Below are 27985 nucleotides of genomic sequence, written 5' to 3'. Positions count from 1 at the left end.
AAGGGAATGGAAACTATACGGTGGGAAGTACATATCAACTAGTGTTGTAGTTACAAGACAAGCCACTCGATTCTATTGTTACACTCTTGCTCAGCAGAAGAGAGATTAATTTTACAGCAACAGCAATCCAAACAACAGACGCAGCAATGAAAACAGGACAAGTAACAAGCCACTTAAAACTCCTGGAAAGTAGATAGATCACCCCGGTCAATTATTTGCTAGAATTTTGAGGCTTAGTTTAGAGGACTTTTCCCCAAATTAGACAATTTTGATTCTCCAGTCTTTGGACTTGGAAGACCTCTAATGCGAGGACTTCTTTCCCCTCTTAGTTCACTGAGGCGAGGACTTTGTCGGACTCGTGGACTCTGCATGCTCAGAGGATCATTTGCTGGCGTTGAAGTGGAGCTTGTGATTTTAGAACTGTTTGTGTGCCTAAACTCACCACGGCTTCTAGTTATAACCTCATCTAAAATCTCTGCATCCCCTGCATAAGAAGCACCAGCGCCCATCTGTGTCTCCTGTTTTGAAATAAACATCAAACATTTGATGAATGTGGGGAAAAAAATGTTTGTCAATTAAAAACTTAATGGTTATTGAGTTGGACAGAGATCATACTGCTGCAAGATTGAATGGCAAAGCTGGAGCCTCTTCATACTCTGCTGCGTCCAAGTCTTGAAGGTGTACCCCTTTGAAAAACTTGGGCAGAATGTATTGTCTTGCCGGAACCAGCAGCATAATCATCAAAGGAAACATAACCCCAGCAATTGGAACCCAAGTAAGCCCAAAACAGATTAGCAAATAAATTGTTTGGAAAATGGTAAACATTGCTATTGTTTTGAATGGCACAGTTTCAACAAATGTGGCATGGTACTCCTCAAGGACTCTGCAAGAAAGATATGTATATCTTAGACATTTTTAAGCAGAACAGGCAAAGTTGAGATCATCTAAAGACTAGTTTGATCATGTTACTTGTATCTTCTGCTTGGCGCCGTGAAGAGCAACAAGATCCTTTCCCAAAATTGGTTGCCGGGTAAACTTTCAATGGCCATGAAGGCAAAGTAGCCCCAAAGGACTGAGGTTGGTATCATTTTGAGGAAGGGCATTGCTGCAACACATCCTCCCACCATGATGGCTTGAAGCAAGTTACTGAGACGCTGTTCTTTAACCTCAACTGGCAGAAGATCATCAATTTCTTTCTCAATATCAAATAAAGTCTCGTCTACTGGGGCATTAAGGTTTCCTGTGCATGATGCTGCTTGAATGGTTGATTCTTTTAATTCTTTTAGTCCCTGCACAAGAATTTGAACGTAGTTTAGCTTTCAGCAGTCTCAGGTTTACATATGGATTATTTAAAATCAGAAACATCAGCTCATATTATGATGTCAACTTCAATTGTAGTAGCAAGGTTACTTGACTATCAAACAACTTACTATGGTAATTATTCCAATTGTGTAGCCTGCATATTTATGCTTCTGTTGACCCTATTAGTTGAACTTATATTTATAAAAATCATCCAATAATGCTAGGCAACTAGCCCAGAAATGTATTTAAATTTAAAGACAATATCATAAAAGTTAATGAACCATAAAGCATAGCAAGAGTATACTAGAGTCATACTTGCGCTGCAGACTGCTGGTAGATTAAAGGGGTCTGCATTTGCTGATAGGCTTCTTGCATATTTCCATACATCTGTCCCAGGCTAGCATTCTTCCTCATACTTGTGCGTGCTGTTGCAACAAGGCGGTTTCTGAGCAACTGCAAATGCGCAGAGTGTGATGTTAAGCAAATTGATTTGCACAGTTAATTTGAGAAGAATTATGTAATGACTCCATCATGGAGTGAAGAATACCTGGTGTTTAAGAGTAGCCAGACTCTTGGTATGCATTGGAGATTGTGGAATGACACCATTAGATGGAGGGATTCCAATAAGTCCACACAGTAAGGTCTGCCATTAAAATGCAATTTAACACAAGGAGAGTATATAAATGTGAAAGCAGTGAGGGATCAAGAGGACCTATTGCATACCAAAAATCCCAAAAGAAGCAAATCATAATGGTAAGATGATGGCTTTCTCAGGTTGAACTCTTTCTGCTGAGCAAGTTGGGATGCTACACTATGGTCAAAATAATAGAGCACAGCAATCATGGTTGCTGGAATAAAAGCTCCAATTATGTAGACAATGGGAACGTTCAGCATGTCCTGTCATTTTGAAAAATACATGAATCAATATTTGATCATTTTGAGGGGGGGAAATATTCTATATAAAGATCAATTAAACAGGCCTTAATGACAGTCCAATTTTCATAAGCACCAGGGGACCATGGATTTGGACTGAAGAGGCGTCGTGGGATTCCTTTGGGAACATCACCAGATGGTATGTATGAAACCCCTGTCCACACCACAACCATAAGTGGCACGCCGTAGTCTGCTATGACGCTTCTTAGCCAACCTGTCAAAACAAATTTAATTCATCAAATTAACCCAAAAAGGAAAAAATTAAAGTGACTAAGGTTGTCAACTTTATAGAAGAGTCTATTTACAGCGAAGACGCGTACTAACCAGTTCCATAGCGCCATGACCTTGCTTTTCGGCTTTTCAGTCCTGTGTATAGAAGGCCGAATGACAGAACTAAAGCAAACATCCCATTTGCAAACCTCCATGAAGGTATGAACTGAACCAATTTTGGATTTTCTCGTTCTGGAATTCGAAATTCTTCCACGAGACCCTTAGTTCAGTTCGAGTAATAATAAATTAGGTAACCATGAAAATCAAATTCTAGTATCATAACTAATATGGAAAAGTATGATGATTAATTAAAATACATGATGATATATATAAGAACCACTACTCTTACCTTGATCGCTTGCTGCATGAACAGCATTGCAATAAGCAGACCAAACAATTCTCCTGCTACACGTGTAAATCTGTTGATAATGGAGCAAGCGCCTAAGATCGACAGCATGAGCAGAAGCAATGCCGTCCAAACACATACCCTACAAGATTAAATGGTGAAAGAGGTTGAGGTTGTGTCCAGGCAGTACTGAAAAAAGAATTTGAAATATATGTGCACTGCAGATCAGAAGGCCAAAAACTGTGAAATAACTCACCATCCAGACCAGGCTATGAAGAGATTTCGACCCAAGTCTGCTCTCTCTTTGGCAAAGTTAAACATAAATGTGTACATAATGACAGTAGGCTCTGCCACTCCTAATATCAGCAATGGTTGGCCTCCAATGATCGAGTGTATAATCCCACAAAGGGCAGTAGATGCCAACGTTTGAACTGCCGTCAGTACGCCCTCTGCATGAGATTTATTTATTTATTTAATTATTTATATGCGGATCAAGGAATTTGATAGAAATGTAAGGTGACAGAACATTTTAAAAATTAAAAAATTATTATTTTCTGAACACCGTACCAGTATCTCTCTCAAGTTGTTCACCAAATGAAATGACCGGAATCGCGGAAGCAAAGAATATGTATGTGGTGGGAGCCAAAATCCTGAAAACGATGTACGTATCGGTTTCACTCATTGAAAAACTCACCAATTAATACAAACTTAAATGAAGCTAAAAGTTGAGGTGAATGCATGCATATACGGCATACCTGAAGCCTGCTTTAAAGCCACTGGTCCAATCTTGCTTGTAACACATCAATCTTCCTCGAAGATCATTTTTAATCCCGCGGAAAGGTACAAATGTTTCTTCCATTGTTCTGTAACTAGGAAAAATTTAATACTCTGTACTTTCTTGTGTCTTCAGTGGTTTCTAACAATGAGCAGAGGGCAGTGAAGAAAAATGGCCTCCTACGGAGTGGCTTTTGCAGATTGGAAAAAGAATGTCATTGAAAGGTCTGATAAAGAAACTAAATTAATAATCTGAATAATTACATAACTTGGGTGTACGTTCAGAAACTAAAAGAAGAAGTTCAGAAAATAATGATCAATACCCTAATGGTTGGTTATTATATAAAAATATAAGTCAACGCAGGTGGTGAGAGCAGAAGAAATATAATAGATGTGATGAAACTACATGTGAGCTTGGCGTATGGATTCAAAATGTTCAATGAATGCAGCAAACTACATGATCTATTATATTGGAAAGATTGGGAGTGACAGGAGTTGATTAAGAATTTATAGGAGAGAATAAACTTGATGATCTGGTTAACACTAAGCTAGCAGCTATGCTTTGAAGTGTTTGTTAGTTCAATTAATGTTGGCAGAGAATGAGGAGAGCAAGTACCGAATTTATATAAGCTTCTTGAAAAGAAAGGGAAGGATATAATTGGTGCAGGTTGCGACGAAGTGAGAATTGCTACTCCAACTAGCACCGTCTTTGCTTGGTGACGCAAATCCTCTATGTTTCCCCTACTTCTACGTCTCCTCATAATTATATGGGGCCCCTGCATAGGGTCCATTACAATAGTTGTAGCCACTTGATGGTGGGTCCTTTGATTTTGATTACTTTGATCACGTCCGTTGGATGGATTTCGACGCTTCAGATGATCCATGACATTGTTATAATTTCTGACTACGTACAAAATATTTACCACTACTCACAGTGATGCATCATAATTTATTGCACATGAGTCCCATCTTTCGTTGACATTTAATTTTGTAAACGTATATCCAATGCCGACCCATTCCTTCATTTGGTTGTTGACCCACGCATTTTTAACTATCTTTTTTTTCATTTTTATTTTATTTTAAGAATTTTCCTATTGGGATTCAAATTACTTAGTATAGTGCATGAAATAGGAAAGATGACTTTGGGACGTATAAAATACGGTAGTTGTAAGACCTGCATTTCAACATTAACTGGATTTGCATGAATATTGAGTTGCAGATCGAATTAAACATATTGAAGATTAGTCTGGGAAGTTTCATATGAGCCCTGCGAGAGCCATAATAAAACTAGTTGACCTGATTCTTCAATCCTATTGGTCCTTTTGCATTCGACTTTCTATTCTAGAAAATGCAATAATGCATGCCGAAAAAAATGCCATTATTCAATTGTTGCCCATGTGCTACAGCTAATTTTGCCCTTATATATCTTCCCGACTCTCGTAGCACATTCGTAAGTTAAGCTAAGTTAGGTTCCTTTTTTTTTTCCGCCCCCCTTCCTTCTTACAAAGTATTATTTGTCATTATTATAAAAACAGAATCTAATATGTATGTGTGTGTGCCTCTCTCTCTCTCTCTATATATATATATATATATTAAACCTATATTATTGTCAACCTTAAAGTATTTCATTGGGAGTATAACTCATTTTTATTCCGATTCGTGCGGTTCGAATAAACAACTTATTTTAACTTTCATTTCTCATTCTATTCCAATCCATTCTAATTCCAGCACATTCCAATTATGAAGAAGTAAATGCACCATAATTTACTTGTATCGTTTGACCATTACCTTCCATTAAAATGTAGAAATTATGACCAACAAGCGTATAGATCAGTTGGCACGGGGTTGTTCTAACTTAATCAAGATTTTCAGTTTGAGATTTGGGAATGCAGTAGCGGTCCTACCCGGCTCGAATTTAGATTAGTCGAGACCCAATGTAGTTTTCAGATACCAAATGATTTAATACATCGAAAAAATATAGAAATTATATTTTAGATAAGAATAACACTACACATATAATTGGGATACGTCCATTTTATCCCAGGTCAAGCATGCGATTGGTTGCTTATTGATTGTTGGTGTAATATTATCACATTAACAATGGAAAAAAATTATTAACACTTAATAAATGACAAGACTTAATTTTATTAATGCGGAACTTATAATACAAACTATGTATCCCAAATGTGGAAAACCTGCTTGATTTAGATCGGGAGAATCGTACGGTTTTATGAAAGCATGTGCTATGGTTCGAATCCGTAGTCAATCCTATTTCTAGGAGCAGTTGACAATTGAATCCAATTTTTCCCATTAATTTCGTATCCGTAATAGTGCGAAAGGAAGGCCCGGCTCCAACTCCAAGTTGTTCAAGAATAGTGACGTTGAATTTCTCGACCCTTTGCCTTAGGATTAGTCAGCTCTACTTCTTGGTGGGGGTAGGGAAGGGATATTAAGTACAGTAGTGCTGATTAAATAAACTCTTAACACTCCAAACTAGTTTCTGAAAGAGTATATCATAACAATAAAAATACCCTAATCCTTTAAAACTATAAACTAATAGCTTATTATTATGGGTGGCCAAATTAAATAATGATCGTGTATGATTTCTGACAACAACTTCGTTTGGTTATTTATTGGAAATGACCAATTAGCATTACTGTTGACATACTAACACTTTGATTTCCTTGAAGTGAGAGTAAAGAGAGAAAATAATTTTATTTTAAATCTCTAATACTGGCTGTAACTCTTTACCTTTGTCCCAATGGAACTCTCTGAATCCTGCCCTTTTGTTAGTTAAAAAATGTTAAATGTTTCAAAACCCATTTCGAGGCAGGGCGTTAAAGCATTACATCTCTACCATTTTTTTCAGATTGATACTTCAAATGGAGTTCTATCTATCTGAATCAAGGGAAATGATCGGAACACCCATGATTATTATTATTATTATTATTATTATTATTATTAAATAATAAACTCTTGTGATGGATCAAAATGCAATATGTTATGGTTAATATTGGCGAATTATTATCTAATAAGAAATTTTTACTTTATTAAAATGAAAAATAAATTAAAAGATAAAAAAATACATTTATCTTGTAATGTATTAGAATGCGTGATTTTATTGTCTTATAGAGAATTCTTTATTGTTAGAACATTACTCAAAATTGACGTTTTAATACTTGCAGATCTATTTGATAAAAATGAAAAAAAAATTACGTTATTATTTTGAGAAAATATAAAAAAATTTAGGAATCTAGATGATAATCCCCCCACTTCAAATACGATACATGTAATCTCGATTTTATTAAATCGTTTCATACGTGTGCTGTTTGAAATTATACATGGGACGGGGGACAAAATTATGTTGCTCTTGTGGTAACTTACTCCAGCTTTGTCTTTTGTAGTTCAATCATATTGTAGTCCATCTTATTTGCTGAAAGTTGAAAAATAATTTAGGTTTCAAAATTTTGACATATAAGTCCTATTTATCATTATTATTATTTTTGCTCTAAAATTATCGGTTAAGGCAGAGTAATGATTTTTTGAAATAAAACTCTGTTGTGTGTATAATTATTAAAATAAGCATATTTATTATTTGGTTATAAATCATTTACTATAGATTAGATAGATTTTATGTAGCAAAGAAAAATATTGTTCACACATATTATTTTTCATGTATTTTTATAATGTTTTTGTGATATTACATCATTGCCATTAACGTCACTAATTTTAATAGTCAAATACTAGGTCAATGGAATTAGAAGTAAAACTTAAAATTAATTTGAACTTGTGTATTAAGATCACGAAACGTTTGGATTTTTTGCTTTTTCAGCAAACAACAGGGACAGCAAAGTAATAAACCACAGAACACATACATTCATGCATGCCATTGAAATACCTTATGAGGTAGATCTATTGGTTAACTCACAAATAGCCGGACCCCATGGTACAAAACTACATTAATTATGCAAAATCATCATTTGATCTATCTATAGTCACAATAATTCATACCACCATTTCCATAGATTTCCAATAGCGTACATATATATATATATATATGAAAGGTTTCCGAAAGAAAACCACAGAGAAAGAAAGATAATGCAATTACATATTTACACCTTTATATAATTAATCAACTTAAAGTGTTTGGCATTGGCAAAGAGAGCACTTTCAAGGGCAAAGGTATCTCCACCAACACCTCTTTAATCATTCAATGCTTTGAAGCTTTGGTTGGTGACGTGGGGTAGCTTATACTATAATTAAGCGATAATTAATATGTAATATATATATATATATATTTCTTTTTTTTATTTGATCAAAAAACATGAAATGATTGACAAGGTTCATCAACTTTATGATTATAAAAAGCGAAGTCCGAATAGGCCTTTCTAATGGTTCTTATATTATTAAAAAATTAAAAAAAAAATCTCTATGGTTTGATTTAACTATCTTATTAGTTCATATATTCTTAAAAAGTTATTCAAAAGATTTGTGTTGTTTATTTATTTATGTAAAAATCAGTCTCATCATAATTGTTAATTTTTCAGCAGCTACATATCTGATTTATTAGAATTTTAAGTTATATTAAAAAAAAGTACGAAATTCCTTTTAAAAAGTTAAATATAACAGATACATAAGTACCAATATATAATAGGTATATTTTTTGGAAATTTTTTAAAAAATTAATACAGAGAATAGCTAAACAATTAGCTCAGAGTATAAGGACTGAGGAAATATTTACCCTTACAATTATACAATATGCATAGAATTTTATTTCTTTTCTTTAATTCTGTTGATGTGAGAATGTTACATCAATTTAAATTGATTTCTTCAATTGTAGGGACGTGAAGTTTGAGATACAGATTAATAAGTCCAAAATCGAGATCGAAGAGGTAGCTTTTCGATTAACCAGGTTCTCAAGAGATGCACGACACAAAAAGTAACAGAAAAAATATAGTGGCATCAAAGGCATATGTAAAGAAACCATAAGCTCAATTATAATTATACGCAAAAGCAAACGATGCCATTTTGTTTGTCAATGACATTACTTTTTCTGCCGGTTGAATTATTAGATTCACTTAATATGTATGTAATCACATCTTGATGACGAATGACACCCACGATCAAAAGTGTTTTCTTTTTTGTTCTTTTCCGAGTAAAATATTTCCCCTTTTTTTGTCCTTCACAAATGTTAATGACCAGATAAAATTAATTGATGGTTTAAGTTCTTTGAAACTAAATCGTAAGGCCAGCAATTAAATGGCCCTCTCTTTCATTTCTTTTTTCTCTTGCTACTTTGACTATAATTATAATTATATTGTTGAAGTTGCATTAAAATGATTTTGTCGACCACAGGGCTTTATTCCCAGGCTCGTAAGTCATAATTGAGGGATTGTGAGGCAAAGACAAAAACATCTGTCGAGAAAGCACGATCCATCATTCTCTTGAATCTCACCATTGACCAAGCGGTGGGTCCTTTGATCGATCATGGGTTTTTATGCCTTAAATGGATCTCTCCATTTCACCAACACAATTTTGGCAACAATATATATAAGTTCTTGTGTGTATTCTAACCATGCCACGGAGCTAAGTGACCTACGTCTACTATTTTTACAAGTCCATTCATTGGGAGTTCTTTTGTCATCATATACATCTAGTACGACCGATTTATCAAAGATACATATAATCGCACATCTGTTAAAATTAGGGGTGGACATTTTTTGGTTGGGTTCAGTTCATAGCCATAACATAACCAAAACTGATCGATTCTTAAGAATTCAAATCGAATAGAAACTGAACCGAACCGAAATTTCAATTCGGTTTGATTTGATTTTTAAATTCGCTTTGGTTCGGTTCGGTTCAATTCATACATCTTCTGAATTTTCATTTACAGAAGCGTGATAAACTTTAAATCCAACTATTAAATACACATGTTTCTCTCACAAATGGGTTCTCACTATACACACCAATTTCACACTTATGGTAGCCATAGCCCACAAGATTCAACACACCAGCAGCACGAAAGCAATATACACCAGCACAAAAGCAATATACAGTAGCACAAAAGGAATACAACCCACGAAGTTCAAACACCATCCCCACAAAAGCAATATACAACAATAGATTTCACACTTGCAATAGCCGCAACCCACAAGATTCAAACAACAAGCACAAAAGCAACCCCTCACAAGATTCAAAGAGAAGTAAAACAAACACACAACATAAATTAAAAAAAAAAAAACTTGCAACAGGGAAATACGGGCTGACTACAAACGATTTAGAGTGATGAGAGTGAGACAAGCAGCGTGAATGAGGCATGAGTGATGACTGACGATGGTGAGACGAGCGGCGAAGGCTGAAGATGACGAGCTAAGTCGGCTGATGGCAGACGAGTGAGATCGCGAGATGATCATGGTTGAGGGTTGCGTCCGCAACGGCGTCACCGTGAGAGGCTGTGACCAGGAAAGATTGTTGTGCCGCCGTTGACTATAAATGAAAATTGATTTTAGATTTTTAGATTTAAAATTTGATATATTTTTTAATTAAATTCAAATGAACCGATCGATTTGTCAGTTCGGTTCAGTTTTGGGCCGAACCAAATACAAACCAATCGGTTCATAAGTTTTCAAACAATTCGGGTTTTGTCATCTGAACCGAACCGTTTGCCCACCCCTAGTTAAAACTTGTGTCAAGACTCAAGTATATATAAATTTGGAAGCCAACTCTCAGCTAAAGAAGTTATTTTTAAATTAGATTTATGACTTTCTAAATCGCATCAGGCTCATAGTTGTGTACCATTGGGTCCAATATAAATTATCTTCAGCTATAAAAAACTGGACTCACATGTTACTGAGGTAAAATGGATCTTGGGCTTCTACGGGCAAATCATCAGAAATGGGTTTAGAGCAGTTAGTAGCATTACCCATAGTTTGCACTTAAAATTGATTTTTAGACTTTTAATATTCAAAGGAGGCCTCCATTATGTCACTCCCAATTAATTTACATGGCTGAAATTAATACAGCTCGACCATGATGAAGTCTAGCTCCCAAAATTTGTGATATATGCCAAGCAATGAGCCGCCGGATATTGCTTCAAATGCTGTAACCAGGCTGGCCGCACGTTGCATTTTACAATTGTAATTATTGGAGAAGGCCCGCCTTTGCCGCATCAAGTTCCAAATGGAACCTCAAATCCTATTGTAAATATGTCAAATTGCACCCATTAATTTGACTTAGAATTTATCTTTTTCTTTTTCTTCTTATCATTTCCCCTTTTCTCTTTTTCTTTCCTCTCTTATATTGTACGTTCATTTCTTCAAATCAAATATGTCATTAAGGTTTACCTAGGTAGTTAATTTGATTTCAGGAGCAAAAAGAAGGGATTTTTTGGTTAACTGTAGCCTAGGTTGATTTGGGCACAAATGATATTAATTTATGTGATCCCAAGCATTCAATAATTTGAAGAAAAAAAAAAAAGAGTAGTGATATTTGAATAGATATAGTGTAACTCTTCAGTGCTCGATAATTTGTGGCGGCCAATAATGCACAGTAGTGTTATTTTTGTATGTCACCGCCGTGTCAGCCTTCTGTTCAAACAACATTAGTTTTTAAAAGAAAATTTACATGTACAAGCATTACTGGAAGGCCCAAAAAGAGAGCCCCTCTACGGATGACCTAATTAATATGCCTACCGAATTACATTAATGCACTTTATCTATCAACCGTGCTATCTTTAAAGCCTTAAAACATACAAAAATTTATAACTTCATCTTTTTGGACTCCAAGAAGATAAAAAATAAAATTATGAGAAAAATGCTCTGTAAAAACTGAACTTTATCATTGATTCAGCAGACTTTTAAAATGCCGTACAATCTATACTATTTTTATACTAATCTGGCTAGCTAACTAATCCCGTACATTTAGCTAATCCAATGGAAAATACCTCCAACTAAATAGTGGATTTGGAGGAAAATTTTGTTTGGGGGGAGAGGGGGACTCAATTTTAATGTACAACTACAACATGACCAGTTAGACTTATAGAGAACAACAGAGAGCAGTGGGCTTGAGAACAACAGAGAGCAATGGGCTTGAGAGCAAGATTAAAAAGAGTTGTGCTTGATACAGAGAAAGATGAGAAAAATTTACTCCCTCTCTCTACCCACCCACTCTCTCTTTCTTCTCTTTTATTCCCTCATATTTCTCTGCACTTAGTATTTTTTTATTAAAAAATATTCGTTTGGACGAAATACTGACAGGTTAAATAGAACAAAAGAGACTATTAGTCTTAACTCTTAAGACTTCAAAATGTCTAAAAGAAATTATGGAAAAAAAATCTCCCATCCCATGACATAATTGAAGGTAATTGTGTGGAGGAATTTGAGATACTGTAATCGAGGTTACCTTTTATGGTAAAAGCATGAAATTAAAGAGCTCGTTAAGTCATCATAAAAACCATTCGGATTGCGGTATAATAGTAATGTACAAACTGGATCAACTGAATTTATTTCCTGTGACACTTTCTCCACACAGTGAAGGATCATATAAAATACATATCCCGATTAATTCAGGAGACTACAGCTAAATCGACCATCTGATAGAGACAATTTGTCTGCTTTTGTAACCACATCTAATGGGAGAGGAGCAAAACTTCTAGATGGACCGTAGAAATGAGGGAAGCTGTTCAAACCATCCACAAGTTCATATATCAATCCATCGCCAAGCTGCAACATATTACATGTGAGAAAGAACTCAAAGAAGCTCATATATCATCAAGTGTTCAAGACAACAAGGCTGACCAAGTAATACCATATCAAGCTTACATAATTCATAATCAATTCAACCAAAGGATATGTTAGTTGTAATAAACTAGCCTCGTCTCAATAGCTTTTGAGTTTGAAACAACTTCTAATTTTTCAAATATGATCCATCCTTACCTTATTTTCTTCCAATTTTCCATTAGGGTAGCCAATCAGCAATTCCATTAGCATAGTCAGGCGGCGATAACTCACACACAGCAAGACTTCAGGAAGTAACTACTTAGAAGAAACTTAGAGACAATGACAAGGTAAAATGTGTTGGTAGCCAAATTATGAAATTCTAATTCCCAGAAGGAAATATTCAATCATTGCCCCAGCATGCTTGTACGTGTGAATGTTTTCTTCCATTCTCTAAGTAGCAGTGTCACACCCGGATACACATATACGGTTTCAAACATGATCACTAGACTTACTTTTGCTTTGAGATTTAAAAACTAAGACATCATGGACAAAATGTTTATATGCTGCTAAAGTTTAACTGATCTAATTGTTCCTTTTTATTGTGTTTGTGAGTTGAATAACTTGCAAGTGTATCCAATTAGCATCAGATCTAGTTGAACTAACACACAGCAAGAAATGAAATAAAATAAAATATAAGGTTAAAAAACCGAACAACTAGTACTTGTTACACAGAAAGCATAAATGAAAAAGAAATCAGAAGTGTGCCCGTCTCTCATACCCACATATGAAGATCAATATTTATATATGCATAAGCGATTACTCCTCTTATCTCAAATCCCATTCACTCCTGAGTTACAAAATAAAATTGGAAGCGAAGAGTGAAGACAAATATAAATTAAAAGAATCCGCTCACCTTTTTAGCACCAATCTGTAGCAGGTACAAATCCTCCTTAGAGTTCAAAAAGAAGTTCTGCAATGTTGGTTGCACCTGTAAAACAAGAAATCAAAATATGACAGGCATGGCATGAGTTTCAGGCCTCAAAGCATCTTTGAAGATCTAAGCATCCATCTGAAATAGCCAATCAGATAAATCAATTCTGAAGCGCCCTTTTATATATTTACGCAACCGGACAATGAGTGTCTATGTAGTATATAAAAGAAGAAGCTGCCAAACAAGGAGCCGACCTGGTCGAGCTTGCTGAGATGGAAGCAACCGGAGGATTTATCAAGTTCGCCTCCGAAAGTAGATCCATTTTTCTGCAACTCTTCCCACTCACTAGCTGTACTGATCCTGTACACAAACTCTCCACGTTCTTCTTCCGCACTCGCAGCCATTCTTTTGCTTTACGCTTCACTTTCAGTCTCTAGGACTCCGCCACGCTACTCGAATCGGACGATGATGATGAGCAAGCAGATAAGTGGTCTTATAGTTTTATTTTTTAATTTTGGAAGCATCCGCCCTCAAAAGTCAAAACCTTAGCACGTGTAAACGCTGGGCTTCTAACAAAATGAGGCCCAGTAGAAAGAAGAGGAATTAAAAGCCCAACCGAACCGAGCAGGAGTTTCCACGTAGAATTCCCACGTGTCAATTAAAAGCGAACCTTTTTCAGCTTCTGAGACAGTCAGTGTCTGAGCATCGTTAACTGCGAGGACCGTAATGGCTGCAATTGCAAACCCAGCCTCGTTTACTCCGCTCAACTTCTCTTCTCATCTCAAAGAACTTCCTCTTGTAAATTTCGGCTCCGTGCGGCCAAGTTTGAGAATTTCTCGACTTTCTAGGCTCAAATGCACAAGAAATGTATCAAATCTTCATGTTATCAGAGCCCAGAGCTCACCTGGTACGGATCAATAACTTTAGTGGGTTTCCGAATGTGTGAGGATTGCTGTCTGCCTATCAGTATTTGAAATGTTGATGGTCTTGTATATGTATTATTTGCTTGTAGATTATATTCCTGATTCTAAGTTTTACAAAGTGGAAGCCATTCTCAGGTATGAAGTTCAAGTTCTTGTCAAGTTGGGTCTTCTTCTTCTTCTTCTTTTGCTTTTTCCCTTTTTTCCCTCACCGCTTTTGAGTTCAATGTATTTCTTTTTCCACCTGTTACTGATTTCGGGACGAATTAGGCCCTGGAGAGTCCAGCAGGTTTCTTCGGTAAGAACTGATAAACCTAGACCATTTCTGTTCATGGTTACTATCGGAATTACATTTTAGTGTCAAATCTGTATGGAATTTGGTAATGTAATATGATTTGTTACATCACATTTCTAGTATTACCCTCTTAGTTGTTGCATTTTGACTCCTTATATTATTAATATTCAATTGCACGTGGGAAACATTTTGCAAATTTTGGTTGCATTTTCACACTTTTAAAAATAAGGAAGTTCATTGGAATTTTTTTATTTGGGGGGGGGGGGGGAGGGGGGGGGGGGTTTGATTTCCATTCTAAAATTCAAAATTATATGTCAACTGACAATTATAATTTTGTAGAGTATAATATCGCAATCAAATTGGATTGCTGAGAGTTAAGGCACCAAATCTTTTTGGGGTTGTGTTTTCCTTAAGCTCCATTATATTCTTTTAAAACCTTCGGGTTCTTAAGCTCCACTGCCTTCGCAGGTTTTGTTGGTTGGGTCAAAATCACTGGTTCTTCAGTAACATCCTCAGCATTTCCATCTTCTTCATTTCTTGATTTCTATGAGGCTTTGTTGGGGGCACAATGCCAGTGTCACAATTGTCTATCTGTAGTCAGGGCCCTTTTGCCTACCACAAAAGGGGGAAACTGATAGTATCATCGGGAATAAATTAAATGTGATATGCTACTCATTACATAAACCTTATCTTATAAGCTTATCGATTGATCCATAACTTAGTTGCCTGCAGCTTCTAAAAGAGTTTGACATTGTTCTTTTTCATTCCAACATTTTTGCTGCTATTTATGAGCGATAGAAGGAAGCGATATCATGATATCCTTATTTCATTAACCAATCGGGCTGGAGATGTAATTTTTTTCAAACAAAAATTGGAGAGGTCTTGGATTTTCATACTGTTGATGAGCACCTGACTGTATAACTTTCTGTTGATAGATGAAGAATTTTAAGTTGCATCTATTTAAGGATCGAGTTTCAGTAGGAAGGACATGCTTCCATCCAAAGAAATTAATTATTTTAGCCACATAAATTGAGTAAATATGTGTCACTAAATCATTGAAACCCTTCAGATTATCATTTCTACCAAACATTTTATTCACATTATATTGGCACTATTTTTGGTTTCTTTTGACAAAAAAGGCTTTGCTGAATATGGGTATCCGTGGTGTCACGGTTTCTGATGTTCGAGGTTTTGGTGCTCAAGGTGGCTCAACAGAAAGGCATGGTGGTAAGTCATATCTTTTTAGAATTGTTTTAAGATGGCTAAAGTTCTGTATTTACTATTATTTTGATATAATCTGTTTCTTGTGACTCGCACCTTTTGGCCCCAACTTTGTTTTTCAATACACAAGTTTTATTTCTTAGCATTAGTTTTTATGTAGTTGACAGTTCCATGAGTGTCCTTGTTATTCTTCATGTGATTATGAGATATAAGCACCTACTTCAACAGATTTCATCAATCTTTTCTTTTTTCTTTGCTAGTAATGATACTGCTACAAACTCTTTTTAAAAAATTGACGTGGCACAACAAAATTGGTTGGATGAAAAAATCGCTTGGTCTACAAGATTTATTTATATTATTTTATAATTTAATTCAACTAATCATGTTATGCCATATTAGTTTGTAGAAAAAATATTTGTACAAGAGTTTGCAGCCGTCATATTACTCCTTTTTTTTAAACTAATATTAAGGCCATTTGCAAGGTGATATTTAATTTGCTATAGACTTTAAAGATAATCCATAATTTGTTGTTTATACCTTCTCTTTTTCTTGATTTTATTTTTGCTTATTTCTGTGCAGGCTCTGAATTTTCTGAGGATAAATTTGTTGCTAAAGTGAAGATGGAGATTGTGGTGAGCAAAGACCAGGTTTGTATGATACTTGGGTCCAACTGGTTATCTCAGAAAGTTTAACATTTGTCTCCATTGCTAATACCTAGTTCTTGGGCATATTGCCCAGAGAAGGAAAATGTTGGCTGTGTATTTGCTGCAAATGATTGCCCATTAAATCCTTTCCAATTTCCATTATCCTGTAATAGGTGGAAGGAGTAATTGATAAAATTATGGAGGAGGCAAGGACTGGAGAAATTGGTGACGGCAAGATTTTTTGTAAGTTCAAATTCAAAAATTTGATTTTGGAAATCCTCCAATTCCTTTTTGTTAAATTCTAAAAGCTTGTCAGCGAAATATAAACAACTACAATATCAAACTAGTGAAAATTTAAATATCAACATGGTTTATTTGCTGCTTCATAATGCATCATGGATATCATTAAGTGGTGTGTCTAGTCATTATTTCAATGAATATGTGTTTGTTGTTCAACTATGAAAACCTGAAGCCTTGTGAAATACTTCTTCATAAGAAAAATGGAGATCTATAATGAGCAAACAAAAAAAGTTGTCAGACTATTCCTGGCCTTTATAACCAAACTGAAGGCAGGCTAAACTTCTGGAATGGCTATGTTCTTTGCATGGGGAGGCCTGCACACTACTGTCTAGATCTCTGTTGCAATTTTAAGTTTGTATGTTTTTGCTCTGCAGCTTTAATAGCTTTCACTTGTTAGAGGATTTCTTTATTTGATAGGTATTTTGCTATTTAAAGGGAAAAATAATACGGATGGGAATACACTGTTAACTATTGTGTCAAAAATCTTGTTGGTGGAATCCCCAGTGATACATTTTTATTGTCACATTTGAATAACTCAACCACGCCAACTACAATGTTTTATGCCCGTCGCTTTTGCATCTTTAAACCATGTGTGTCACCCATATAGTGAGTATTATGGAAGTGAAAATGTGTTACTTCAAATCTGTGTCTGTAGCCTAACCAAGTTGGTTGACCACGACTGTTTCTCTCAGACATTCTAATCTAGTTCTAATGTTTTTGCAGTGGTACCTGTCTCAGATGTCATAAGAGTTCGAACTGGTAATTTACTGTTTTTGTTGCTTTATTACCTTGGATTTGTTTTTGCCATATGAAAGACAATTGCTTCTTGAAATGTACCTAAACAACTCATACAAATTTCCAGGTGAACGAGGTGAAAAAGCTGAAAGGATGGCAGGAGGATGGTCGGACATATCTTCAGCTGTGTGACCTTGTACTGATTTGTCGTATGATTTGAAAGCAAGATTAACATCAAAACCTCTTAGGTTTTAGAAGTTTATGTTGCAATTATTCTGTACCGCATGTGCTTGATAAAAAAACAAGAATAAAAAACTGGCATTGGTCTTCCATCTACAAAGACAGTTTTCTTTTCTTAAAAAAAGAGAGATGGAGAAAGAGAATTTCTAGCTTTTTTTATGATTTAAATCATAAACCAAAAAAGAGAATTTCTGGCTTTATCAGTAAATATCTTTCAGCTTAACATTCTATTGTGGCCGCAAAAAGAAGTAAGCCAAAAATTTGTGATGATTCCTTATGTTGATTAAAATTTTAAAATGTGTTCTTATCGACAAAAGGGGAACCCATGCTTTGCGTTCTGAGCTATAAATTTCATTATATGTACGTCTTGGTGCTACGACATTGCATGTAACACACATCAACTTTTTAAGAGTGATACTTAAAATTTCATGTGTTATTTAATTAAAACTATCTTATAATATTGGATGCAATTTCTTGACTGTTACATGTTACGCAACTTAGCCACGCCTCTTTTATAGGCTATATACTCTTTGAGTCTTGAGTGCCGGGTTGTCTTATTTTATGCCAACATCAACATGTTCAATTCCTCTTTTCAGTAGGACCTTGTTTTGATTTTTACAGTGTGCTTGCTCCAGCTGCTATATGGCGACCGTACACTAAACCAAAAATATAATTTTTCAGCTCCTATACAAATTGATGTGACATGAAATATTAACCAATTATCATAGAGCTCACATAATTAAAAATAATTATTATTATCATTGTTCAGCTAATATCTTTATGGTACATTAATTTGTATAAAAATGTTTTATAACTTTTATCATTATTGAAACTTTTTGCTGATTTGCTCTGAAAATTAGTTCTGAAAATTTGCAAGTAAATAAATTTTTATTTTATTTTTTTACATAAAAGAATAAATGATGGGATTTAAAATACTTTATGACATGGAAAATTCGAGTATGATCAATCTATATATCATTTCGCATCTGGAATTCCTAGTCCCAAACAGGGTAAAGAATTTCTCCTTAACTAGTAACTACATAGGGCTTATTGAACAATACGTGCACGCAGGCCAGGCGTATCCGTAACGACATTACTAACTAAGAGCAAATTTAAATGAAAAAGGAGGGAGAATAACATTTATCCACCTGAATTTTTTTTTAATTCTCGAAAATATACTAAAATGCTTATATATCAATATATGGCATTTAACATGTTGACATTTATAAGAAAAAAATAATTTTGTATCTGATTATTATAAAAAAAATCAATTTTTATCCATTATTAATTACACTTTAAGAATAAATAAATTGATATAATTTTTAAACTTCGGGTGAAAACTTAAATAAATAAAAATTTTAAGGTATTTTTTAATATTGAGGAAACTTCATAGAGACGTTAATATAATTTTATAAAATATACAAACTCGAACATTCTTTTAGAAGAAACACAAATTGTAAAAAGCCACGGTGACGCCGTGAAAACAGTTAAACAGCTGTGTGGAGTTGGTTCTATAAATACTCGCTGCTTTCTAGCCGTGTGAAAATTGAAGGACAGCTCTTATTTTTATAGAGAGAGAGAGGGGCAGTAGATCTGCACCAAGGCAAAAACCGCTCTCTTCCTCAGGCAAGTCGTTTTACTCTCTAGTTGGTCTCGCTTAATCGTACGGTCTCTAGATCCTGATCTCTCCATTTTCTTATTTGATTGATATCTCTAGTCTTTCTTGATCTCTATGTCTGATCTGGCCTTGTTATTCTTCGATCTGCATGTTAATTGCGAGCCGTTGCTCGAATTGGAAACATTTTTGTCTGTGATCTCCTCATTTCTCATCTTATACAACTTTGAATTATCGAAATTACGTATTGATGATTAAGATTTAGGTGTGTTTTATGTCTTTATTGTATGATCTAACGTAATTGAGGTTTATTTCGTTCTTAAATTATTTCTAAATGATATTTGGTTATTTTTTCAATTAGATCTAATAATTGCATTTTTGTTAACCGAATCTTGTGGTGTTATGTAGATATGGTTGGGGCTTTCTTTTGTTTGTTAGATTTTAATGCTATTGTAATGTTGGAGATGTGTGAACATGTCATCTGATCTCTGCATTGGTTGGTGCTTGCAGTTGTGAAAAATGGGGCTGTCTTTCACCAAGCTTTTCAGCAGGCTTTTTGCTAAGAAAGAGATGAGAATTCTCATGGTAGGTCTCGATGCAGCTGGTAAGACTACTATCCTGTACAAGCTTAAGCTCGGAGAGATCGTCACCACCATTCCTACCATTGGTGAGTTCAATACCACTGTAGATTCATTCAGCTAAAACACTTTTTAAGGATTAACTTAACTAGCATCAGAGCTAACTTATCTAATTATAATTGTGATGAATTTGTGTGCTTCCCTTGCAACTCAACTGTTGTTATCCGTTGTTTGATCAGGATTTAATGTAGAGACCGTTGAGTATAAGAACATCAGCTTTACTGTCTGGGATGTCGGGGGTCAAGACAAGGTATGTAGATTTTATTTTAATATATTCAGCCTGATCTAGCTTTAGGATGTTTTTATGTTGATGATACTGTTGTTTCCTCTCATCGGTCACCAGTGAGTTAATGCATAGGGACAGGTCAGCTCTTTTAAATTATAAATTCATTTTTTGGCCGTTAGCGTTGCTACCAGCGTATGTACATATGAATGTGTCTTTTGCCTTGTAACAATGTGTCTCTTGAAGGTTGAGGGTGGTCGACCATAGAGTGAAGCATATTGTTTGCCTTTTGTGGTTTTCAAAAGTAAAGCCTTTTTGTGCATTTGAAGTCTTAGCCTAGTTGTGCAAGGGAGCTGCCCATGGGCTGGGCAGGTTGCTGGGTTTCAATTATTAAGTCATGGCAAAGACAGGATTGAAAGGTGTGATCCTGTTTCCTATATATTGTTCGAGCTTCTGACACATATAATTTTGGTCTCCCAGATCCGACCTTTGTGGAGACATTATTTCCAAAACACCCAAGGACTCATCTTTGTGGTTGACAGTAATGATCGCGACCGTGTGGTAGAAGCTAGGGATGAGTTGCACAGAATGTTGAATGAGGTAAACTATTGCTACTAAAAGGAAACAATAGCTATAGTTGCAGAATGTTTGTTTTAGTGGAATTCTCATTTTTTACTGGAATTTGGCAAGGTGGTTCAGTGTCTTGATTGTAATGTTTTTTTTGTTGCATTAACAGGATGAATTGAGAGATGCTGTGCTGCTTGTATTTGCTAACAAGCAAGATCTTCCAAATGCAATGAATGCTGCTGAGATAACTGACAAGCTTGGCCTTCACTCTCTTCGCCAGCGCCACTGGTAATATAGATCATCTTCTTTCTCTCTATCTGTGCCATGTGGGAGCGTGTATGACTAACCCTGTGTGTATCATATCTTGCAGGTATATCCAGAGCACATGTGCCACTTCTGGTGAAGGGCTGTATGAGGGACTTGACTGGCTCTCAAACAACATTGCAAACAAGGTACTCTTGCAACTCATAGTTAATAATTCTGTTGCAGATTTGAGCAGCTGATTGTGAGATGAATTTTCTGGATTATTTACATTATCTTCTAACTGTAAACTTGCAGGCATAGACAACTAAATTTTGAGTTTTGGGTTGCCGCAACTGCTGAAATACAGAGTTAACAACACATCTCAAGTGTTCTTGCTTTCCTTCCTGTAATAGCTTCGTTGCCCGTTTTACTGTGTTTGTTGTTTCCCTTGCAAACGTTGAGATTTGTTTCTTGTAGCTTCAGAATAATTCTTGAATGTTTATCTTTCCTCATGGTGTCCTCTCGATAGCCTCCTTTTTCCTGATAGTTGCAGTTTTTGTTATGTTCAACCTCAAAGAGAGGTGATGGGCCTGCATTCATGGTTTTGCCATCGCCAGATATTTGGTATTGAGGCTAGCCGGTCGAAATTGTTGTAAGTCTCTGAATCATAGGGATTTGCAACTGATATCGTGGGACCACGAAGTGGTGCCGCAGAGATTGGCGACTTATATTGTGTGCTCTCGGAATCAACTGCATGTCTTATTAATAAATTTTAGATGTAGGTATACGTCATGTTAAATGGGATCTTAAAAATTGTGATAAATGCCACTCTGTTTTAAGCTTATAATTTGTCCAAGTTACTAGTACTACATTCACATATTCAATCAACCGTCTTTGGATTTGGGAGGATTAATGGTTTGAGACGCTGTCGGAATCAACTGCATAAAAACACTTTTTCATAAATTTTAGATGTCATTATACGTCAAGTTAAATGGAAACTTAAAAAATGTGTTGATGCCAGTCTGATTTAAGCTTATAATTGGTCTAACTTCCGACATTCACACGTTCAATCAACTATCTTGCATTTGGGAGACTGGTGTGGAAGTGTCTCACATCGAGAGTATGTCCGTAATCGGAGGCTATAAATTCAAAGACAAAAAATCCACCACAGTTTTGGATTCAAATCCTCCAATTTGAATAATGAAAACAAAAGATTCACCTATTGCCACGCAGATGCGCCTCAATGTTTAGATTAGAAAGATTTGAAATAAGTCAACTTAAGAGTGGGCATGCGTATATACAAGAAAAAAAAAATGCAGAACTGTGTTGCGATGAATTGTTACATTTTTTAAAGTAATGAGAATATAACAACAATACTAAGAGAGGAGAAAGAGGCCGTTAATAAGTATTTGCTCCACGACAATCAGACCCTTGAGACTGGTTCAACTGAATGACATTTTGACAGAAGAGGCTGCAGTGAGAATCTGGCAGCTTGACAAGGTAGTTTTGCCTGAAATATGAGCACTATAGAATGCTGTTTTAAACACTAGTTAACCACCCGAGCAAGCTCAACTGATTGGCTGAAAACCCGAAAACGCTGTCTACGACGCACTTCGAGCCTTAAGGAGTAACCTTCGGCAAATCATTCCTAAGTCCCAGCCTCAAGTTTGCACAGCATTGTAAATTTGTTATTTTTGGATAGATGATATCCCAACTGGAGGCAACATGTCTTTGTTCCAAATAACCATGCAGCACGTCAATCAAGTTGCTCAATCTGTTGGAATTATTTATTCTTTCCTGTTTATTGCATGTCCCCCAACCCCCTCGAAGAACCAAAATCAGAATGGAAAGTGTAACAATAAAAGAATTTCTGCAAGAGAGCAAACTGCAAACAACACAAAAGTTACAAGGTATGAAACAAAAACCTCCGCTAGGGGCCAGACTGTGCCTAGAATGCAAGAGAAGCACGAGTTGATTGGGCCCTAATTCTTTACATCAAGTGCTTTACAAACCCTCTCTTCACACACCAGTAGTAGTATCACAATGGTCTCTAAATATTCTGAAAGCCAAGATCAATCACAATCTTGTGATTAACAAGAAAAGGAGTCAGAAGCTGACATCTCTGCTAAATACTCTTCCCTTTTGGGAATCATAGAAGGTCCAAAAAGAGCCATCTTATTTGATAAGTTTTGAAGGGCTTCTTGCTTGTTTGCAAGCTCCATAAGAGCCTTAATCCTCCGGAAAGAAACTTGGCTTGGCTTATGTCCTTTCTCTATCATCTCCAAGAAACTTTTCTCTGCCTCCACCAATTTCCCCATGTCACAAAGCAAATCAAACAAAACATCAGAAACCAAAATGTAAGACCCAAAACCCTTCTCCACCATGTCATTCCATAACTGCAACGCTATCTCCACCTTTTCCTGCCGCTTACACAATTTAACTAGAAACATACAAGACTGTGTATTTGGGAGGCACCCAGTACCCATCATTCTACAATATAAATTCCATGAACTTCTCAAATCATTTGACCAGTAAAAGACCCTAAAGAACAGATTGTAAGTAGTTGCATTTGGGCTTAAACCCTTTTCCACCATCTCATCCATCAACCCAGATGCATCACGAAGCCTCTTTGCTATGCAGTAATTCCTAATAGCCGCATTATAAGCTGCAGCATCTGGGTAGCAGCCATACTCCTTCATTTCTTTCAAAACATCTCTAGCTTTGTCAGGCTGACCAACCAAGCCCAAACCCCCAATGATACTCGTATATGAGATCACATCAGGAGATATATCTTCATCCCTCATCTTCTCAACAATCTTATATGCCTTCTCTACTTGTCTATCCTTACAATATACATCAATCAAACAATTATACGAAACAATATCAGGTTTCACTCCCATTTCTCTCATCTCCTCAAGAAAACCCTCAGCCTCATCCACCGACTTCCACCCGGACAAAAGTATATTAAAAGTCTGCAAATTAGGCCTAAAATCATATTTTAAACTATGATACACATTCCTAGCATCTGTCATACTCTTCTCCTGACACAAAGTCCTCAACAAAGCATTAAAACAAGTAATATCGAAATCCGGAACCAGCTTCTTGAACTTTTTAAACGACTCAACAGTCTGCCTAACAGAACAAACCTTAGCAACTCTAGCTAAAACCACTTGGATAGTTCTGGGTGATATCAAAGATTGATCTTTTCTCTTTGTATCAGCTAAAACATCCCAAATTATATCAAATCTACGGCCTCTACCTAACATATAAAGCATTGTGTCTAAAGAAAATGCAGTGTGAAAAAACCCTCTTCTATTGTCTATATATCTGTAGAAATCCAGTGCTTGTAAAGGATTACCGTGGCTGAACCGGACCCTCTTCAAGATTTTATCGACCAAATCGTTGGAGATATTAACCTCACTTGATTTCAGCGATTGTTTGAGGTGTTTACATGATGTAGAGCTGGTGATTATGCGAAAAATGGTGTCGACATCGTCGTTTTTAGGTGAGATATCAGAAGAAAAATATAGACGAGAGATCAGTGAAGTTGCGTTTTTTGAAAGAAACGAGAGTTTCGAAGCATACTTCAATGGAAGAGGTTGATGAATCATAGTTATCTAGATGGAATTGGGAAATTATTAACCCGCAATTTTGATTGATTTAAACGAAACACACAAGGGAATTTTTTTACCGAGCGCCATGTTCGCCTAAACGCCTGTGGTTCTCCATAGGTTTAATGCGCCCCTTCCACGACTTCTTCTCCTTAATGAAACACGCCGTTCTTACATCACAAAATATATAAATAATGCTAAGGAAAGTTTAATAGGGTTGTAATTTTTAAAATAATTATATATTAGTCGAATTGTAAAAAAATGTTAAATATTTGATTAAATTTATTTTTAAAAATATTTTGAATTTTAAAAATTACGTGTTTGATAAATTTTATTATTGAATTTGTGTAAGAATATAAATGACTGAATTGAACATAAAGTTTAACAAAATTTATTTATATATTTACAAATATGTATATAAAATATTTTTTATTGTGTATATATAATAATTGATAACTAAAATAATTTTTTTGTTATTAATTTTATTTTTTTATTTTGTTATTTCAATATAATTGGTAATAATAATAATCTCTTTAAATTTAATAATTTTATTTTCTAAATAATAAAGATAGTTTTAGATTCTTGTAATATGTGTGTGTGTGTGTGTGAAAAATATATATATAACTATATTAAGTATAAATGCCTATTTGAAATTGTTTATGAGAGACTTAAAAGTAATTATGAAAAGTTAAAAGTTAATTTTAGTATTTAGTAATTTTTTTTTAAATTAACTTTTCATTTTTTAAAATAACTTTTGAGACTCTCAAAAGTAGTCCCAAATGGGCTCTATATTATTTAGACTGAGAACAGCAAGTCAACGTAGAGTTATTCAAAAAAATGATCGAGGGTAGAGATTGAGATGGATGATAAATGAGAATGTTGAGATGAATTTGCTGTGAATGAGTTATTTTCCTCAACTTTTGTTCGTGATGAATTTCCCCATCAAATTACTTTTAATATTGGCTTAACAGATGATGAATTTATAGTCATCTACTATGCCAATATAGTCATTTGATTCAACGGTAATACTAGTACAGATGAACTCCTTTTTTATAATTTTGATTTTTTTCGGCGGCACAACAAATGGAAATTGAAATTTATCATGGGTGTACTAACATTTCATTAAAATTTGGTGCCAAATTTGTCAGTGATCTATTGCCCAGTAAATGTCTCAAATATTGTTTTATTGATCCAAGGGTGTTTTGGTCATTTATGTAGTTAATTAACAGTTAAATAAATTTTATACTAACGGCAGGAGTATAAAGTGAAGAAACGCTCGTACAATCTATCAAACTGGAAGGATCCCAAACCTAGGGGAGAAAACCGAAAATTACCCATAATCTTATACCACTTTATTATCCTTAGATAACGCGTAACATAAAAAATACATCATATACTCCATACTCATTTTCCCACAAGCATATCGAGGACAGTATTAATAACTCTCACTATATTATTAGTTATCTTCTGAATGTCAGCTGATACCGGGGGGTCAGCAACGGGATCGCCCCATTTGTAAACACTTCGACAATCGAAAACAGAATTGCCTCCATCTGAGACCAAGTTTTTGGCCTCGGAATAAGCCTTTTTGTCGGCAGTGCTGAATGCCTCATTAAATTTCTTCAGTGCAGTTTCGAAATCGGATTGGCACACAGCCAGTCGTCTCTGGCCAACTTCATCAGTGACATTTTTACGAAGATCAGGAAACTTATCAAGAGCGTCCTGTGCTGCGATAATGTTCATTTGAATAGAGAGGATGCCAAGCCCGTGCAAACCAAGTGAATCCGAACGAGGGTCCGATCCGAATGCTGCAAGGCAATATCCATTGTCATTCGATTGCTCGCACACGCGCTTCACTAATTCAGACGCTGCCTCCGAAACATTCACGCTCAAAAAACCAACAAGAAGCACAAGCATAATCGCCATTAACTTGTAATTGTTATTAGAAGCCATTTCTTAATTTCTTCTTCGCTTTCGATGCATCTACTATATATAATCTATCCAATTCCGCCGAAACGTACAGCTTCATGCAAAAACTAAAATTGTTGCCCTCCTCTCATTTATTTCCTTTTTCTCCGTTTCAAACATAATATAGTACACCGTTTGACTGTGTCAATTGAAATTATCACTTTAGCAGTTGGGCAGCAGTGAATATTACGTGTCGATTTAAGTAAATATAGTAATTAAAATCAGATATTCCTAGCATTTTGGCATAAAAGAGATGATACAAATTGAAAAACGGTTTAGAAATTAATGAAATTAATTACTTCATGGTGCATATATTTTCAATTACATTACAATTTATTGATTGATATTTGTTCGTGAAAACGGTTTAGAAATTAAGGAAATTAATTGCTTCATGGTGCATATATTTTCAATTACATTACAATTTATTGATTGATATTTGCTCATGAAAACGGTTTAGAAATTAAGGAAATTAATTACTTCTTGGTACATATATATTTAATTACATTTACAATTTATTGATATTTGCTCATGAAAAAAAATCAAAGAGAAAGAAAAAGAAAACATTCATCATTATGTCTGCCTTAATTTAGTGGTGAATGTTAATAAGTATTGATTTAACCCGCAAATCACTTGATCCACGTCCAATGGAGCTACATCACAGATATCATCGTAGGCGAAGGAAACATGCTCTTCCCACTCAAACAAATTGCTTTACAGGGTCCTCATGTGATACTAAGACAAAAAACCAGTATGAATACTCCATCAAATCTAGCCCTTTGATAAAATAAACGGTTCAGATTAAAAATAAAATGAAATAAATTTACTAGATAAACAAGTTAGAAGATGAAAGTACCGGTTAAATCGAAAACTTTCTTGAATAAACTCGTATGCTACTCTATTATTATTATCATCATCATCATCATCATCTTCATTATCTCTATTCAAGAATTATAAAGACAACTTGTATGTATTTATATTAATAATGATCGTTACCTATTTTAGTCCCATTTTGAATCAGACTAGAAATATTATGAGAACTTGTAAAAACAGCTATAAATAGACAAACTCGTTGGTTTTTGGGTAGGATTTGGGGTAAATAATCACTCCAGGCCTGCAAAAAAGGAAAGATAGTGCCAGAAGTGACGCTGGTAGTGCTTTGCAACATTTTGATGCATGAGTCAGTGAAAGTGTGAAGAACGCTAGATTTCTAAGAAATTCTAAACGAATATGAGTCTTTTGTGTATGGAAAATGCTAAATATCAAGAAGAATGAGAGAAAGTTGAGAGAATGGAGCATGTGCTTAGAGAAGAGAGAGAGAGAAAAAGCTGACAGAAGAAAGAGAGAGAGAGAGAGGAAACAAAACGACAGCCTAGATTGTAGTTTCTCTCAGCTTTCTCTCATTCTTCTAGTCATTTAGCAGCACTCTTTGTGTATACAGCTTTACTTTTAAAGTTCACCTCACTTTATACATGAGAGTGCCTTTAGAATGTTC

The 27985-nt window shown here is 35.2% G+C and overlaps 6 protein-coding genes across 7 annotated transcripts; 2 read left to right on the top strand and 4 right to left on the bottom strand.

Annotated features, from left to right (window-relative positions):
- Positions 1-7: 7 nt before the first annotated feature.
- LOC102618488 (boron transporter 1-like) lies at positions 8-4243 on the bottom strand. The gene is made up of 12 exons (XM_006492319.4): positions 3607-4243; positions 3419-3501; positions 3108-3300; positions 2855-2993; positions 2560-2725; positions 2283-2449; positions 2026-2199; positions 1850-1945; positions 1618-1755; positions 970-1289; positions 616-883; positions 8-518 (listed from the first exon to the last, which is right to left on the bottom strand). The coding sequence occupies exons 1-12, from the start codon at positions 3708-3710 to the stop codon at positions 234-236; spliced, it is 2133 nt and encodes a 710-aa protein (XP_006492382.2). The 5' UTR covers positions 3711-4243; the 3' UTR covers positions 8-233.
- A 7821-nt stretch (positions 4244-12064) lies between these two features.
- LOC102618208 (uncharacterized) lies at positions 12065-13748 on the bottom strand. The gene is made up of 3 exons (XM_006492318.4): positions 13528-13748; positions 13256-13330; positions 12065-12345 (listed from the first exon to the last, which is right to left on the bottom strand). Exons 1-3 carry the CDS (start codon positions 13675-13677, stop codon positions 12184-12186), a joined length of 387 nt encoding a protein of 128 aa, XP_006492381.2. The 5' UTR covers positions 13678-13748; the 3' UTR covers positions 12065-12183.
- A 208-nt stretch (positions 13749-13956) lies between these two features.
- LOC102617927 (nitrogen regulatory protein P-II homolog) lies at positions 13957-17728 on the top strand. Its single transcript, XM_006492317.4, has 8 exons — positions 13957-14180; positions 14286-14331; positions 14464-14491; positions 15628-15715; positions 16289-16356; positions 16527-16596; positions 17377-17412; positions 17516-17728. The coding sequence occupies exons 1-8, from the start codon at positions 14000-14002 to the stop codon at positions 17578-17580; spliced, it is 582 nt and encodes a 193-aa protein (XP_006492380.1). The 5' UTR covers positions 13957-13999; the 3' UTR covers positions 17581-17728.
- A 1359-nt stretch (positions 17729-19087) lies between these two features.
- Positions 19088-21426, top strand: LOC102617449 (ADP-ribosylation factor). Of its 2 annotated transcripts, none has more exons than XM_006492315.3 (7): positions 19088-19254; positions 19754-19910; positions 20061-20131; positions 20585-20704; positions 20841-20959; positions 21042-21123; positions 21230-21426. In XM_006492315.3, the coding sequence occupies exons 2-7, from the start codon at positions 19763-19765 to the stop codon at positions 21233-21235; spliced, it is 546 nt and encodes a 181-aa protein (XP_006492378.1). In that variant the 5' UTR covers positions 19088-19254; positions 19754-19762; the 3' UTR covers positions 21236-21426. The 2 variants fall into 2 exon arrangements, with proteins under 2 accessions (XP_006492378.1, XP_006492379.1); XM_006492316.2 differs by having other exon boundaries at positions 19169-19291.
- A 702-nt stretch (positions 21427-22128) lies between these two features.
- On the bottom strand, positions 22129-24703 carry LOC102617160 (putative pentatricopeptide repeat-containing protein At1g02420). Its single transcript, XM_006492314.4, has one exon. It carries the CDS (start codon positions 24523-24525, stop codon positions 23005-23007), a length of 1521 nt encoding a protein of 506 aa, XP_006492377.2. The 5' UTR covers positions 24526-24703; the 3' UTR covers positions 22129-23004.
- A 631-nt stretch (positions 24704-25334) lies between these two features.
- LOC102615382 (pectinesterase inhibitor 5) lies at positions 25335-26511 on the bottom strand. The gene has a single exon (XM_006492395.2). The coding sequence runs from the start codon at positions 26476-26478 to the stop codon at positions 25930-25932; it is 549 nt and encodes a 182-aa protein (XP_006492458.2). The 5' UTR covers positions 26479-26511; the 3' UTR covers positions 25335-25929.
- Between the last annotated feature and the right edge of the window lie 1474 nt (positions 26512-27985).

Source organism: Citrus sinensis, chromosome 3 (genome assembly GCF_022201045.2).
Source record: "Citrus sinensis cultivar Valencia sweet orange chromosome 3, DVS_A1.0, whole genome shotgun sequence".
In the NCBI taxonomy this organism is placed as follows: domain Eukaryota; kingdom Viridiplantae; phylum Streptophyta; class Magnoliopsida; order Sapindales; family Rutaceae; genus Citrus; species Citrus sinensis.
The sequence above is the reverse complement of the archived record's forward strand: the minus strand, read 5'-3'. Positions and strand labels throughout refer to the sequence as shown.

Excerpts from the sequence above, each read along its gene's own strand:
- LOC102617160 (XM_006492314.4), bottom strand. The coding sequence starts at position 24,525 with ATGATTCATCAACCTCTTCCATTGAAGTATGCTTCGAAACTCTCGTTT.
- LOC102617449 (XM_006492315.3), top strand. The coding sequence starts at position 19,763 with ATGGGGCTGTCTTTCACCAAGCTTTTCAGCAGGCTTTTTGCTAAGAAA. Across the intron at positions 20,705-20,840 it reads TGCACAGAATGTTGAATGAG|GATGAATTGAGAGATGCTGT; the intron begins GTAAACTATTGC and ends TTGCATTAACAG. Across the intron at positions 20,960-21,041 it reads TCTCTTCGCCAGCGCCACTG|GTATATCCAGAGCACATGTG; the intron begins GTAATATAGATC and ends CATATCTTGCAG.
- LOC102615382 (XM_006492395.2), bottom strand. The coding sequence starts at position 26,478 with ATGGCTTCTAATAACAATTACAAGTTAATGGCGATTATGCTTGTGCTT.
- LOC102618488 (XM_006492319.4), bottom strand. The coding sequence starts at position 3,710 with ATGGAAGAAACATTTGTACCTTTCCGCGGGATTAAAAATGATCTTCGA. Across the intron at positions 3,502-3,606 it reads GGCTTTAAAGCAGGCTTCAG|GATTTTGGCTCCCACCACAT; the intron begins GTATGCCGTATA and ends CATCGTTTTCAG. Across the intron at positions 2,200-2,282 it reads AAAATTGGACTGTCATTAAG|GACATGCTGAACGTTCCCAT; the intron begins GCCTGTTTAATT and ends TCAAAATGACAG.
- LOC102618208 (XM_006492318.4), bottom strand. The coding sequence starts at position 13,677 with ATGGCTGCGAGTGCGGAAGAAGAACGTGGAGAGTTTGTGTACAGGATC. Across the intron at positions 13,331-13,527 it reads ATCTCAGCAAGCTCGACCAG|GTGCAACCAACATTGCAGAA; the intron begins GTCGGCTCCTTG and ends CTTGTTTTACAG. Across the intron at positions 12,346-13,255 it reads TACAGATTGGTGCTAAAAAG|CTTGGCGATGGATTGATATA; the intron begins GTGAGCGGATTC and ends AATATGTTGCAG.
- LOC102617927 (XM_006492317.4), top strand. The coding sequence starts at position 14,000 with ATGGCTGCAATTGCAAACCCAGCCTCGTTTACTCCGCTCAACTTCTCT. Across the intron at positions 14,332-14,463 it reads AAAGTGGAAGCCATTCTCAG|GCCCTGGAGAGTCCAGCAGG; the intron begins GTATGAAGTTCA and ends GGGACGAATTAG. Across the intron at positions 16,357-16,526 it reads TTGTGGTGAGCAAAGACCAG|GTGGAAGGAGTAATTGATAA; the intron begins GTTTGTATGATA and ends ATCCTGTAATAG.